This window comes from Caretta caretta, chromosome 26 (assembly GCF_965140235.1).
Source record: "Caretta caretta isolate rCarCar2 chromosome 26, rCarCar1.hap1, whole genome shotgun sequence".
NCBI lineage: Eukaryota > Metazoa > Chordata > Testudines > Cheloniidae > Caretta > Caretta caretta.
In genome coordinates this window covers 11,081,254-11,095,936 of record NC_134231.1, presented here as the reverse complement: position 1 = coordinate 11,095,936, position 14,683 = coordinate 11,081,254, and the positions used below count along the sequence as shown (strand labels likewise).

The 14,683-nt window shown below is 43.6% G+C and overlaps 1 protein-coding gene across 2 annotated transcripts in view; it reads right to left on the bottom strand.

The window, feature by feature from the left end:
* Positions 1-14,683, bottom strand: part of ANTXR1 (ANTXR cell adhesion molecule 1) — a 221,186-nt gene that overhangs the window by 195,692 nt on the left and 10,811 nt on the right. For both annotated transcript variants that reach the window (XM_048829199.2, XM_048829198.2), the window contains exons 2-5: positions 9,491-9,562; positions 8,418-8,489; positions 2,448-2,529; positions 726-759 (exon numbers count right to left, since the gene is read on the bottom strand). In XM_048829199.2, coding sequence (XP_048685156.1) covers positions 726-759; positions 2,448-2,529; positions 8,418-8,489; positions 9,491-9,562 — 260 coding nt within the window. The remainder of the gene's footprint in view (positions 1-725; positions 760-2,447; positions 2,530-8,417; positions 8,490-9,490; positions 9,563-14,683) is intronic.

The following is a 14,683-nucleotide window of genomic DNA, read 5'->3' as shown; positions in this document are numbered from 1 at the left end:
AGAAATGAATGAGGGTGTTATATGGTAAGGCTGTGAATTTCAAAGCATCTATAGGAAACCAAGTACTCAACTCCTGCTGAAAGTCAATGGGATTTGGGCACCTATCTTGCTTTGTCTCCTTTGAAAATCCCAGCCTAGACTAATAAAAAGGTTCTCTCACACAATCATGCAACAATAAAAGGGCAATGACTTGATGAAAAACACTGGAAAACACAATGAGTACAAAGAAAACAGAATGCCAGGCCTTGTGAAAATACAAAATACATAGGCCTATATTTGCAGAATTGTGCGTCTGATTCTCCACTGATTTGCACATTGCATCATCATTTGTATCTCTGCAGTGTGAGATTATATATATATATATATATATATATATGGGGGGGGTAGTTAATGGGGCTGAGCTTCCCAGACAGAGTCTCAGACTGGCACAGTGAAGTTTTGTTGTTTTGCACTGCCATATGGAACCGACACCAAATCAAGCACTTTAAGCACTGAGGGATCACTAAGCATCACACCACCAATCTGCCTCTTTATACAACTGGCCCACAGTCCTCAGTATGAAATGTATTCAAAGTCCTTTATCGCTCTTCAGTGTGAATTGAATAATCTTGAATTCCTGCAAAAAGCAACAGACACACCCTTGTCCTGTAATAAGTTTACGCTCCAGGACTGAAGTCTTCCACACAGACAGAAAGTGAGGGGAGCAGGGAAACACACTCTCTTACCTTGCACATTTTCATAGTAAATCTGTTCGCTTGCCTGAAATTAAATCCAAACAGCAGCATTAGCAATAACTGAATAATACTTAGTGGTTGCTCCTAACTGACCTGCTGACAACCTGGAAGTGGCAGCAAGATACCAAATTTGGAGTCTGCATTTTATCACAGGTAACATTCATTCTGAAATTAATGTCCCCTTTAAATTCTGTAACCGCATGCAAAAAACTTTTGCTGCACAATTTTGTTTTCAATTTTACATTTTCCTCTGCTTAGGCTCAGTTCCAAGAGCTGGGGGTTCACGCTGCATGTATCCTGACACTCTTTTGTACCTGTGTTCCCTTTGCCAACCAGTGAGATGGACATTATAGCATACCTCATCATTTACTTAGTGTGTCATGGTCAAATTTATCCCAGGAGCATCACCATTGACTGTAATGAATTTGGGAGCCCCCAGCCTAGTGCCTGGGCTAATTTTAGTGTGCTCTTAATATTATTATGTCTATTGCTGTAGCACATAAAAGCCGCAGTCATGGACCAGGGCCCGATTGTGCTAGGTACTGTACATATAAACAACAAAAAGACGGTCCCTGCCTCCAAAGAGCTAACAATCTAGGATAAGACAAGAGACAAGAGATGTAGGGAGACACACAGACAAGGGAGTACAAGGATACTATGTGTGCCCTACACTTTAATTCAGCTCATCCAAACGGGGTGAGCTAGCAGGAGTTGTGTTAATCTTATCTCAGGTGGAAATTCCTCTGTCTGCATCTTATGCTTTACACATGAACAAGCAGATTTTGCAAGACAGAGGTCAGAAACTTCTGTGTGTATCAGAGTTTGGAATTAAGAGATGGGTCTGCATCTGGGCTTTGAATTCCTCTTTGAAGCTGGGATTCTGTTTGCTGAATTTGGTTCTGGCTTTGGATTTTGAGTATCCCTGTAAGGTTTGGGGGTGTTTGGGTCTGGGAGTTTTTTCAGGCTCATCTCTGGCTAGAACCAAATCTTGGCTAGCTCTCCTTGCATCCTGGAAAGCACTGTAATTTTCCCATGTGCTGGATTACAGGAATGCAATTCATCTTCATTGTGGGGCATAATCGCTTCCAAAAACCTCTAAAATGTTTAGTGAAGGTGGGAGACAGGGATAAAGAAATCCTGTGTGGTTTGCATGCAAATGTTTGAGCTAATAAAGTCTGCAGCAGGGCAGGGCAAGAGGGAGAGGAGACTACAAGGTGGGGTGGCTCAGCCACCCCACGGAACAGGCTGTTATCCCAGCTCTCAAACCTAGCTGACTACCTCCAGGATCCACTCAAGGCCAAGGCCAGCCACACAAGGGCTCTTGCAGCTTCAGGGTCTCCTGCAGCTTGCCCCCTTTCGCAGCATAGCTCCAAATGGAGCTGTATGGACAGGATTCAGCTGTCCAGTGCCCTCGATCCCTCTCCTGAACAGGTAATACCCAACACTGAAGGCAGGGACACAGGAAGATACTATAGCCTGAGGAGATAATATTCCAGCCGAAAGTCTGCAGGGTGAATGATGTACACCCATCCCCACATAGCCCTGTTCCTCAATCTTTCTGCCTTCAGGATCCCATCCGTTAAGACATGGATAATACCACTTACCTCCCCGGAGCTGTTCTATGGCTTCATGAATTAATTAGTGTTCGCAAAGCACTCTGAGCACCCCCCGCCGAAAGACATTGTAGAAGCACTTTAAAATTCGTTTATTCACCCTTTCAAATCCTTCGTGCATGTAAGTGTCGCCTCCTGGCAGAACTTTCTGCAGCTCTTCTAGGCCTTGACGTATCTGATCCCTGAAATATTAAGACAGACGCTCCCTTAGATCTGTTAGCAACTGTCAGGTAGGTCAGGATCTGACATGTGGGCGGATGGGTGGAAGGCAATGGGTACATGCATGGAGGAAAGTCAGGCTATGTCTACACTACTACAGCCTTTGTCAGCAAGCGTATGTCGCTCAGGGGTGTGAAAATTCCACCCCCTGATTGACATAAGTGACACCGACGTAAGCACCGGTGTGCACAGCGCTATATTGGTGGGAGAGCTTCTCCTGCTGACGCAGCTTATGCCGCTTGCGGGGGTGTTCTTTTTATGCCAACGGGCGAGCTTTCTCCCATTGGCATAAAGCGTCTTCACCACATGCACTGCAGCGGTGCTGTGCGTGTAGACATGGCCTAGTCATCTCAGGTCCTGCAATGGATTGCAGCACCCACCCACTGAAGTCAATAGGGCTTCCGGAGCATGCATCCCACTTCCAACAAGGCATTTAAGGCTGGAATGCTCAAAAGAACCGAAGGGGGGCTGAATTTGGGCATCTAAATCCCTGCCTTAAAGGCAAGTATTTGAGAAAGAAAATTGCTACGTTCAGGAATGCCCCTAGTTCCCTCCTCTCGGCCATCTATCTGTGCTAATGTAAATAACCACGAAACGTTTTATTCCATTGGCTACATAATGGCAAGTCAGGCAGTTAAGTACAAACTTTGGCCAAAGTCTTGGTAACCTAAGAATTAAAGGCTTTTATTTTTACGAGGTAACGGGAACACTCGACTGCGTCTCTCTCTAGGGGTGTGAAAACTAGACCAGAGTCGATTTTCATCGCTATTCCCACAGCCTGGAGAAAGCATCACGACAGAAAGATCTCCTCTAATCTGATATTCTGGCATATGTACTTCTCCATACTCACACTCCCTTTACAATGCCAGTATATCTTGCGGCTAGACAAGTGGAGCTGCTGACTTACATCTGGCTCTTATTCTTTAGTCGTGCTTGGTAATGACACAAGCTGAATCAAACAGCCAGGAATGTGATATCGATAATATAAGATCATCCAGCAGGCTCCAGTATATTTGGATATGACGCCTTCCACTCCCAGCCAAACCCAATTTCAAGATTAATGAGCTAATGGAAAAGGCTTTAAGATTCAGGGTGTCCCATTTAATCTTTTGGAAACCCAGGCATAGTGACTGATCAATCAGAAGCTAAGCGGGGGACGGACATGTTTCACTGAGTTGCAGACACCAACATGTAAGAGCGGAGTACAGTTTAGATGTTTTTATAAAGCCCAGATGAAGTCTTTGTGGTATGCGGGGTATCTCTGAATGAACTAATGCTATCTTCATGGGAACTAGATTAAATCAATTTGTATGCAGGACCACACTAACTCTGCAGGCCTGAATGCCAAAGATTTTTAGCCACATGGCCCTAAATCTCTATTGCTGTATGGGTCCAGGATTCTTCCAGGAATGCAAGAGCCAAAAAGGATTTGGGGATAAAATTTCCATGCTTCCATCTATCTGTACCATTTGAGTCTTCAAATGTGGGCAGCAATTCTCTGAGAAATGAACTCAATTCTGAAAATTATGGAGTTACTGATCCCCAGCTGGAAATACAGGCTTTTTCATGAGTTTTAGGATATAGTGAATCACCCAAATATGATATAGTGAGGCTAGCAATTTCAAAAAACAGACTGTCTCAGGATACTATGGCCCTTCTATTCGTGGATCTTAAAGGAACAAAATACAGAAAAATGAAAAACAAGAATTGAAAAAGTGATCTGGCCTAAATACACTAAAAAATTCCTAAGAACCAAAGAATGCCCACAGTGGGTCAGACCAAAGATCCATCTAGCCCAGTCTCCTGTCTTCGGACAGTGGCCAATGGCAGGTGCTTCAGAGAGAATGAACACAACAGTGTTACACACAAAATGATACACAAAAGTGATCCATCCCCTCTCATCCATTCCCAGCTTCTGGCAATTCAGTTTGGCTTTAGATAAACTGGGCCAAATCCATCTCCATTTATTTCAAAGGAGTTAATTCAAGGATGAGCTTGTCTCAACATTGATAGGCACTTTCAAAATAGGATAGGATGAGATGGAAATTCCAGGACATCAGATCTTATTTTATCTGAACTGGATTCCCCATCCTTTAACAAACAAATTTTCCAAAAGGAAAATTTTCAGAACGATTCAGCTTCTTACAGGCACTAGGTATTCTATATGTTTTCATTTTAAAAGGTTCCTTTTTTGGTGATAACATACTATGGTTAATAAACCCCAGGTAATCAAAGCTTCTTTGATTTGTAATATACATGGCACTGCCTGGCCCCGATTCTGCAATTGGATCTACACAGCTAATCTATCCAGAGCACCAGCCGGGTGGTGAGGGACATCTGCCCTTGTGAAACAGATTGCAGGACTGGGGGCTGAATGAGTCATTGTCAACTGTGACACTAAAGGCAAAGTGGAGTTGTAGAATGCAGTTGGATGGGGGATGGAGTGGGGGGAGATTTTCTCAATAAAAATTAATAACAAAGCCAAGGGTTACTATGCCGATGAAAACATTTTCTGCATTAATATAGATCAGCAATTTTTCAGTTTGAAATTGTGATTTTTAAATTCACAAGCTAAGGTTCCTCTCACCTGGCATGTTCCCTGGATTCATGCTCCTTGCTAACAGCTCAGTCCTAGAAGAGGCCGAGAGCCTCCCAAGAGGGTCCATCACCTCCAGATGCCCTTGGACACTGGTGAGGCTGAGCACTTAGCAGTAAGCTGAGCATGTGCTTTAGACATGTCCTGAATCAGAGCGTCAGCACTTTGCAAATGGGGCTTCAGCGTTCCATCTGCTTTTTCTGCCGGAGACCTCATACACACTGGCAGCATCCCTTTTCCAAACGGGCTCACCCAAACTAGCACCCAAAGATGCTTTTTTACAAATCCAAGTAAAAGAAAAGGCTATTGATAATTACAGCCTTTGCACACACCTATACCTCAGGAAGGCTGATGATACATGCCAACAGATCCACATTTTACCTGTCAGTCCTCCAATCGAAACAGAAGACTTACACCCGCCAGCATGCTGGATTTTGGCTGGTGCCACACTACCATCCTGCCTGACATCAACATCATTTCTAGGTCTGTTGGGTAAGCTTATACATTCCCATATGGGAACAAAGGTTTCACATACATAAGTAGCAGGTCTTCTTATGTATGTGACATGCAGCCTTGCAAAAGTCTCCTTGCCCATTCAGTATGGGGGTGGGTTTTCATCTGATAATCGAGTTAAATACCATTCATTTTCTCATTGTCTTCCGTTGTTATAGTTAATGGCAGAGCGGTAGATTTCATGCCCTGACTGGCCAGTTTTAATAGCATTTTTTAGGCTGGTATGTATGTAGACTATACTATAGGAAAGTGGCCAGATTCCTATTAGTTCATAAACAGGAGCTATGCTGGTATGCAATCTCAGAGAAGTCCAATATGTAAAACATATGCTATTCATATAGCATTCACATGTGTTACACATATTTTTTCTTCCACGTGGCAATGAAGTTAACAGGGGAAACTGTAGTGATTAAAGGGGCCTGATCCAACTTACACTGAAGTCAATGAAAAGACTCCCATTGATTTTCTAAGAGGGACCAATGGGAATACTTTCCGGCCCGGTCAAACAAACACCCAACCCACTGAGATCCTCAGTTTGCCTATGTTATAGCTCCTTACTCCTTGCAAAGGCTTCTCATTAATCTTAATATCCATCACAAATACCTCTAAGTAATTATATACATCAGTCAATTCCAAACCCCCATCCACTTCAAGACACTTCCCATAATAGTACAGGGACCCCAAACAAACTGTCTGGAAAGAGGTGAACTGGAGATGGAAAAAATAATGTTTGGAAAAGCACTGGGCTCCTCTGCACTGGCGGTAAAAGCAAACCCGCTCCTCCCCTTCCAGCATGGAGAAAAGGCAAGGAAATCAAAGGACAGGCCTATGATGGGGAAACAATGTCTTGCTCTGATTTCTCTCTTTCTTCCCCTTTCAATACTCCCCAAGTCAAGCAACCAGTATGTGCTCTTCAGACAGATCAGAACTGGCACATGTTCAGCTGTCCAAATCTGGCACACAGGTGCTTCCTCTGCTATTAGGCAGTTATGAAACCTGCTGTCAGGGTGTTTTGGTTTATGGCAGGGGGAGATAGATTATTGGGGAGGGGGGTGTCTTTTTCTTTAAATGGTGAAGGAACCACCTACAGATGTTTCTCGGGAGATTGACAGTAGTTCCCACACTTTGCACAAACAGAGACATTCTTGTTCTGTACATTTGGTCTCTCGCCCCTAGAGCGGAGGTGAGTAAACTCCATGAAAGGTCCTGAAAAGTGAGAATAAGATCCTGAAGCGGAGGGTTATTCTCTGAAGGTGAGATTTTCAAAGCTGCCTGAAGGGATCTGGATTAACTACAATGGAAACTGTGCATCCAGATCCCTTAGATAGCTTTGAAAAATCTCAGGGCAAGTCGTTAGAGTTTACCCTTCCACGGGCTAGATCCCACTCCCACCCTGCACGCCTAGTTCTACTCAGAATCCTCTAGAGAAAGCAAGACCCCCATAGAATTCCTATTGGTATTCTTGCAGTTACCCACACAAAGAAGACCCTTTTCAAAACAATTGCTCCAAACTTGATCTTTCTGATTTTCCAATTCAACTGCTTTACTGACCGCAGATTGGTATTCCGGATCACCTTATTAATATAAGGTTATTAAAAAACAGGTATGAGTACGACAAGTTTACACAATGCTTTACAAAACTGGAGTGAGACCTCTTTTCTGCTCTGAAGAATCTGCAGTCTCAGATAGATGGGGAAAGCAGGGACAAGACAAGATGTAATACACTTGTGAATATTAACTGAATATTCTCTAGAAGAGAATAGCCTTCTACTGCTGCCAACTAATGGAGTTACTCCTTTTTGCTCAAGTGGCAGACGTCTGTGCTTTGGTGCTCAATGTCCCAGGTGCTGAGAACCCATGGTAGGGATCATTACAAAGGCATGGGAGAACAGTTCAGGTAAAGGAAGGCATAGGGAGGATAGTCAATGAGGCAACCCAAGTACTGAGTTATCCTAGAAGAAGCAAATTTAAGGAGGGACTTCACCTAGGTTGCCAGCTAGAGGGGAAACAGTTTCAAGAGCCAGTGGTAGCATAACTGATGGTACGAAGCTGGGAGCAGGAGCAAGAGAGGAACAACATGGTAGGAATTGGGAACAAGATGGGGAATAGGGGGAAATTAAAGCAGCAGGGTAGATTATGGGGAGACCATACAAGACTTTGAAGAAGAGGACAAAAAAGCATGAATTTGATGCAAGAAGAGAAAGGAAAGGATTTGCTGGGACTCAATGGCGGCGGGGGGTGGGTGGGGGGATTACTGGCTTCCCCTTCCTCCCCTGTCACCCATCTCCATGGCCCATTTAGCCCTTTGCCTCTGAACTGAAACACTAAACAAAAGCCAGGTTTCGTAACACAAAGTCAAACCATTGGACAGAAAATGAAGGGGGGAGGGGGGAATTTCCACAGAAAATTTGAAGTTTTTGTCAAAACCAACAACTTCTTCAGGTTTCAGCTGAAAATTCTGGGTTTTTCCAACTTTCTTTTCTCATGAAAAGAATCAAAAATTTTCAAGGAAAGTAGACACTATCGGGGGGGGACGGGACGACAATTTTCCACGAAAAACTAGTGTTGATTAAAATTTTCGACCAGTTCTTCCTTTAAGAGCCTAACATACATATCAGATGTTAAGTACAGCCAAGTGATTTAAAGTTATCGAGTCATTTGATATGAAGCCAGAATGCACTAGCCGGGAAAAGTGCAAAAGGAAGGACGTTGCTTTGTGCTATTGCCCCAAATTCTTCTTACCTGTCTTCAGTTAACCTCATTAGAGTTGAGCCTCTAGTTGAGAAAACAATGAATGACATCCTCAGCTGGGGGCTGGAGAAGGAGAACAGACAGAAATGAGAGTGAATGATTTGCAATCCATTTCTCCATTCATTTACCTAGTCAATATTTCTCCTCTCTCTTGCTTTACTCTTCTGGCTCCTCGCAATGACTCTTCACTGTGCCACGGCTCCCCTCCCACCCTTTCTCTGTCTTGTATTCTTGTAAGATCTTCGGGGCAGGGACTCTCTCTCACTAGATGTATGTACAGCGCCTAGCACAAAGGGGGTGCGATCTTGGTTGGGACCTGTGACTGCTACCATAATAATAATGTAATCATAAGAAGATGAAGGCCTAAACAGAGACGGCTGGAATCAGCAGATGGGAGCCTTATGAAGTCTCATTCCTCCTTGCAAAACCATGGAAATTCCTAAGCAGTTCCCTCTAGAAGTGAATGCCATTCCTCTTTGCATAATTTCCACAATGAGGTTATGCCACAGAAGCAAGTTTGTACACTTCAGTGTCCCCTTACCACTATGTGGAGGAGGGAGGAGATTTGCTTGTGTCTTTTCACTTCTCACATTGGACTCGTGACCCACAGGCTCTCCCCACAGCTACTGCAACATTCAAGGGGTTTGGAAAGACATTGCTCCAGATCGCTTTCTGCAAAGACAAACTCCACTCCCCTTCTTCCACCGCATGGCAGCTGAGAGCCTTAGAGGTAGCTTTACCCTCCCCATGGTACCTCCACAGGATGGTATACTCTGGCCCATAGAAATTAGAGATAGAAGTGATTTATTTGCTTATCTAGCCCATCTTCTGGGGCTCAGTGAATTTGCAACAATTGCTGCTCACCTCTGGAGTAATACCATTGAAATCAATGGAGCATCTTGCATAAAAAAAGCAAATAGGACTCAATCCCTTAAAGTGACCGAGGGTAGAACTGTCAGCTGGTATGAATCAGTATACATCCTTATGTACCACATGGGATCTGACCCTGAGTTCGCAGCTCACATCACCCAGTTGGGTTTATCTGCAAAACCAGCATTTCTTACCTTATGAACTTGTGGGCAAGATGTTCTACAAAAAAATAGATTTCATTCCAGTGGTGCAGGACGCTTCCTGACCTGGGAAAACAATCATTGCAGGAAATATTAGTTTAATTTCATATAGTTAGGCCACGGCTTTATTATTTCCCAGCCTAATGTATTGTTATACATCTGTTTATCTCATCATTTCTTTTACAACTAAAATTACACCTAAACTTCTTCAACCAAAACTCCTTTTTTGGTGTTTCCTTAAAGTGGGGTTAAGGGGAGGTGGGGTGGAAATCGCATCATATCTCAGACACAACTTTGAAACGCGAAGCATATAATTTATACTGAAGTTGAGCATTTGAGGCTGCTTCTTGACAAGAATATATGGCAGCTCTGTTAGACCTTTAACTTGGCAGTAAGCAAATAACCCAGGGTTAGTGCTGATCTATTTCACTGTCAAGTAAAATATTTTGGGTGGATTCCACTGGCTTACTCCACTTCCACTTACTTCCACTGGCTTACTTGTGTCATTGTGCCTAGCTTTCAGCTTGAGTGCATTTGGGGAACATAATGCATTTGGAAGGAGGGAAAGATTCCTAAATCTAAACCACTGTTTCCATTGTGCTGGTGACAATGAGAGGTAAAATATCTTAGACCTATAATTCAGCCATAACTGGTTTATTCTCTAGCATTGTGGTAAAAACCTGTAACACACTGCTGGGATACTCAGAGCTTTGGGCCACAGAGTTATCTATCCACCTCAGCAAGAGTGAGTTTTGCTGGAGATTAGACTGTCTGTCAGCTCCCTGCCATACCAGTCTGTCTTCTTCACCAGAAGACTCCTCAAGGCTCTCCTGGCCTAAACCTTACCAAGCAGGTGGCAATCAGTGAATGCCAGCACCCAAGCTCCTCAGAGATTTTTTTTGCAATGCACAGCCCCCGCTGCTGTACATTGACAACAGATAAGTGCTCTGTTAAAGAGCCTGTACATCACAGCTTATTAATTTAACAGGGGTAAATACACCCTTCCCTTCAAACACAGCACAGAATTAGTTTATAGTAAAAGTAAATTGAGTTTATTAACAAAAGAGCATGGATTAAGTGATACCAAGTAAAAGAGATAAAGGTAGAGATGGCTGCAAGCAAACAAAAATGAAAACACACATCCAAAAGTCTAAAAATTGAGCTAGCAAGATACGGTCTTTGTTCAAGATGGTTTCTTCTCACCCAGTCTCCTTTCCAGCTTTTTTACTGGCCAGGACCCACCACAGAGATCAAATCACTTTGTTTCTTTGTCTCTGAAGATGAAGGATAAAGATGGAGTCTCTCTTTGCTCCTTATAGTCCCAAAGAGGCTGCCTTTTTCTTACAAGTCAAGAAGGCCTCCTGGCCTTCTGTCTCTCTCCGGGGTACAGGAGCCATGTTAATTCTCTGTCTCGTGAGTTCAGGAGCAGGATAACCCCCAGTGGTTTAGTCTGAAAGCTTTGGTTACAGCTAACATGTAAACTGAGGTAAAGCCACTTTCCTTTATCTAGGGTAGACCTGTTTGTCACCTTTACCTACACTAGACTGTCTTGTCTTAAATATGTCCTACTAACATCATACAGAGGGAATTCACAACTTCACATATAATATTAATACATGCATTTTACAGTAATATTAATAACCAGCATGTTATTAGCTTTGATATCATACTTCACAGGACCTATTTCATCAAGATATTATTGCAGTAGTGGGTGGGGTGCGAATATAGGGGTGCCTAGGGTCACACTGATTGGGCCTTAATCCTGCTCCCAGTGAGTTCACAGGGAGATTTGTCATTGATTTTAACTGGATTGGAACTGAGCCAGGAGTTTTCCTTTTTACATTGATAAACAGCAAAAAAGCGAGGTTACTAGAGAATCTATGCAGCAAGTCTGTTTATCAGTCTATGCATAGATTTGTGCAACCCTCACTAACACTGGTGAGCACTGACACAAGTACTCTCCTTGAGTTTACATTGTTTCAGCCTGCTCGGTTGGATTTTTCTTTATTCTGCCGTTACAGAGTCTTATAACAGAAAGAGCAACAATATTCCTGTTAAAGGCTGAGTTGAATATCATCCAAGAGACTAGAAATGTGGAGGTTTGGGACTGGGCGTGGATAAGCTTGTGAAAAAAAGGTAAATGTATCTAACATTTCTCTGTTATGTCTCCTCTCTGGGAAACCAGACTGAGAGCCATAAATGAAATCATCACAACATGCAGAAGCTGGTGCATACAAGTCCGGCCTGGCTGTTAATGACGTGACATCACTTCCCTGACTAAGTGCAATGCAAAGCCAAGCCACAGTGTATGGATTATTCATAGATTTGTTTCATTTTTGTTCACAGCAAGTCAGTAAAAACCTGATTTACTTTCTTGTACTGAGACCCCGAACCATAGCTCTGCTACATGGCTTTGTGCGCTCTTCAGTTTAGTCAATGACACTGCAGTGCTTTCAGGCTTGCATGTAAATTCATAGTTTCAGATGAAACTTGATCATGGGCCCTCTTTCTGCTCTCAATGAAATCACTGGGAGTTTTCCCATTGACTTCCGTGAGATCAGAATTTGGACCCTAATAATAATACCTAGCTCCAATACAATACTTTTCATTGGTACATATCAAAACACTTTACAAAAAAAGGGGGGGTAATTTACAGATGGGGAAACTGAGGCATAGAGAGGCAAAGTGACTTGACCAAGGTCATACAACAGGCCAGTGGCACAGCCAGGAATTGAACCCAGCTCTCCCAAGTCCCAGTTCAGTGCTCTTTCCACTAGGCAACACTCCCTCTCTCTACCAGAATCATCATCTACTGACCATTGTTGCAATCCGGTATTCCTGTGTTCCTATTAGAAGCCTCTGAACTAAACTGGTTTTCACAATTTTTTTCTTAAACACAGTGAGGCAGCTGAAAATGAGAAACAGACACAGAGCCCATACGGTATGTAGGTCGTTATATAAAATGGTGCCATTTTCCATGGCTCAGAGAAGTCCTGGGGTGGTTGTTCTTTTTTTTTTTTTTTAAGCACAGCATTAGCCAGAACTGAGCTTAAAACCCAGTTGCTTGAGCCAGTTGTATGCCAGCTGCCAGCAAACTACATTCGCTGTTTAAATGTTTGCCTTTGTGATTGTTGTTCCACTGGACTTGGTTTTAAGCGGTTTTGGAAAAGGCAGTTTTCTCAGTTACGCACTGCTTTTTAAATTCCCCACATAAGCTGCAGTTTCAATTTCACCCTCCCCCCATCCCTTTGGAACAAGAATCCAAACATCTAAAATTACAGCTCTTCTTTTTCCATGAAACCTTCCCACACATACATTCACACACAGGGGAAGAACAGCACAAGGTCCAAGACCAGCAGAGATTTCACATGTGGGTTTAGCAGAGCTTTTTATCCTTCTCTCTATGATGATATTTATAAAAACAACTCACTTGCCCCCTGCAAAAAGAGCCAGATTCTCATCTCAGGTAGGGAAGCGTTAATCCAGAGTCAATCCATTGTCTTCAGCAGAGTTACACCACTGTGAGGTCAGAACTGGTTCCCCAAAATTAAATCTTTTGCATATAACTGACCGCATGCCATTGCCTCTGGTATAGGGCTTCTCAATGGGGGGAGGGTGGGTGCCCCCTGCCCTACTGGGGTAACAAACACATATTAGGGAGTCTAGTTACTGCTGAAAGGGAGAGGGGTCCCTGCTAGATGGGAAAGGGGTGCTGCATGTATGCGTGTGGCGTCACTATATGGAAAATGTAGTGAATGCTCATTTTACTCCATCATCCTTCTTCTTATACAGTCATTTCTACTTTCAAACCTCTTTACAAGCTCCAAGTAACTAATTGTCATGACACCTCTTGTCTGATAGGTAAGGATTGTTATGCCCATTTTTATAGATGTGGGAAAGACATGGGGATGTTAAGTGACTTGCTTGAAGCCTGAGAGAGAGAGAGACAGAGAGCAGGTATCCAAACTGGGACTGGAGACCAGTAGTTGCTGGTTTCCCAACCTGTTCTCAGACATTTGACTTATCAAAAAATTCTTTATCTAATGGTAGTAGCAGATCTCTTACCCTCTCTCCGGGCCCTCATTAACTTACACACACAAAGCCAGTACATTACATGGTGCTAGCAAACTCCAATCAAGAGCTATTATACTGTGCATGCATTGAAGAGCTTGTTAATGCTGAACCCACAGTCCCAGACACTAGTACCAAATACTGTAGTTCCACCTTCCTGTATATTATCCAATAGTGTGGCTTCTGGGACTGTGGGTTGCCCAAATGACCCAGTGGAACTGTTTGTTATTGGTATGCTCTCTTCAGCCAGGCAAACTGGCATCACAACTGTGTCTACAGATGCAACAGCAGCAGCCTCACCAGTGAGAAGATTTTCAGGTCTCCTTCCTGTACATATTGTTCTGTTGTTTGGTTCTCATTTCTGAGCTGTGGTTAGAGCCGGGGACTCAGAGGCCGGTCTCCCAAGTTCTAGTCCAGGTGCTCACAACCGAGGCCAGATTGTCCAGGGAGCTCAGCTCCCATCCAAGCCACTAAAGAAAGATCTGATTTTCCAAAAGCAACCCTCATTGTGGGGCACTTGCTGCCTGATTGGCAACAGAGCTCAGCACCTAAAGGCACACCCAGAGCTCTTTTGAAAACCTGGCTACTTATTTTGGCACTTAAACAGGACCTGAGCTCATATGAAAATCTAACCACTTAAGTTCTCCATGCCTCCATTTAAAATGGAGATGGGGATGATCACCGGGGCATTGCAAACCTTAATTCATTAATACACATAAAGAGCAGCAATATCTGCAGATGAAAGGCATAGGCCAAGTATTATTTTGTAATGACAATGAAGCCTCTTTGACTATCAACTTCTCAGCGTATGTCTACGCTGCAATTAAAACCCTACAGCTGGCCAATGCCAGCTGACTCAGGTTCGCAGGGCTTGGACTAGGGGCCGTTTAATTGCAGTGTAGACATTCGGGTTCAGGCTGGATCCTGAGCTATAAGACCCTGTGAGGTGGGAGGGTCCCAGAGCTCGGGCTGAAACAGATAAACATCCCCAAAGTCCCAGCCAGCTGGTACGGGCCAGCCCTGGGTGTCTACTTGCAGCGTAGACATACCCTCAGTTATTCAGCCACCCCTGCTTTCCGTTCTTCCTCTTCTCAGCGCTTCTTCATCCTGACATTT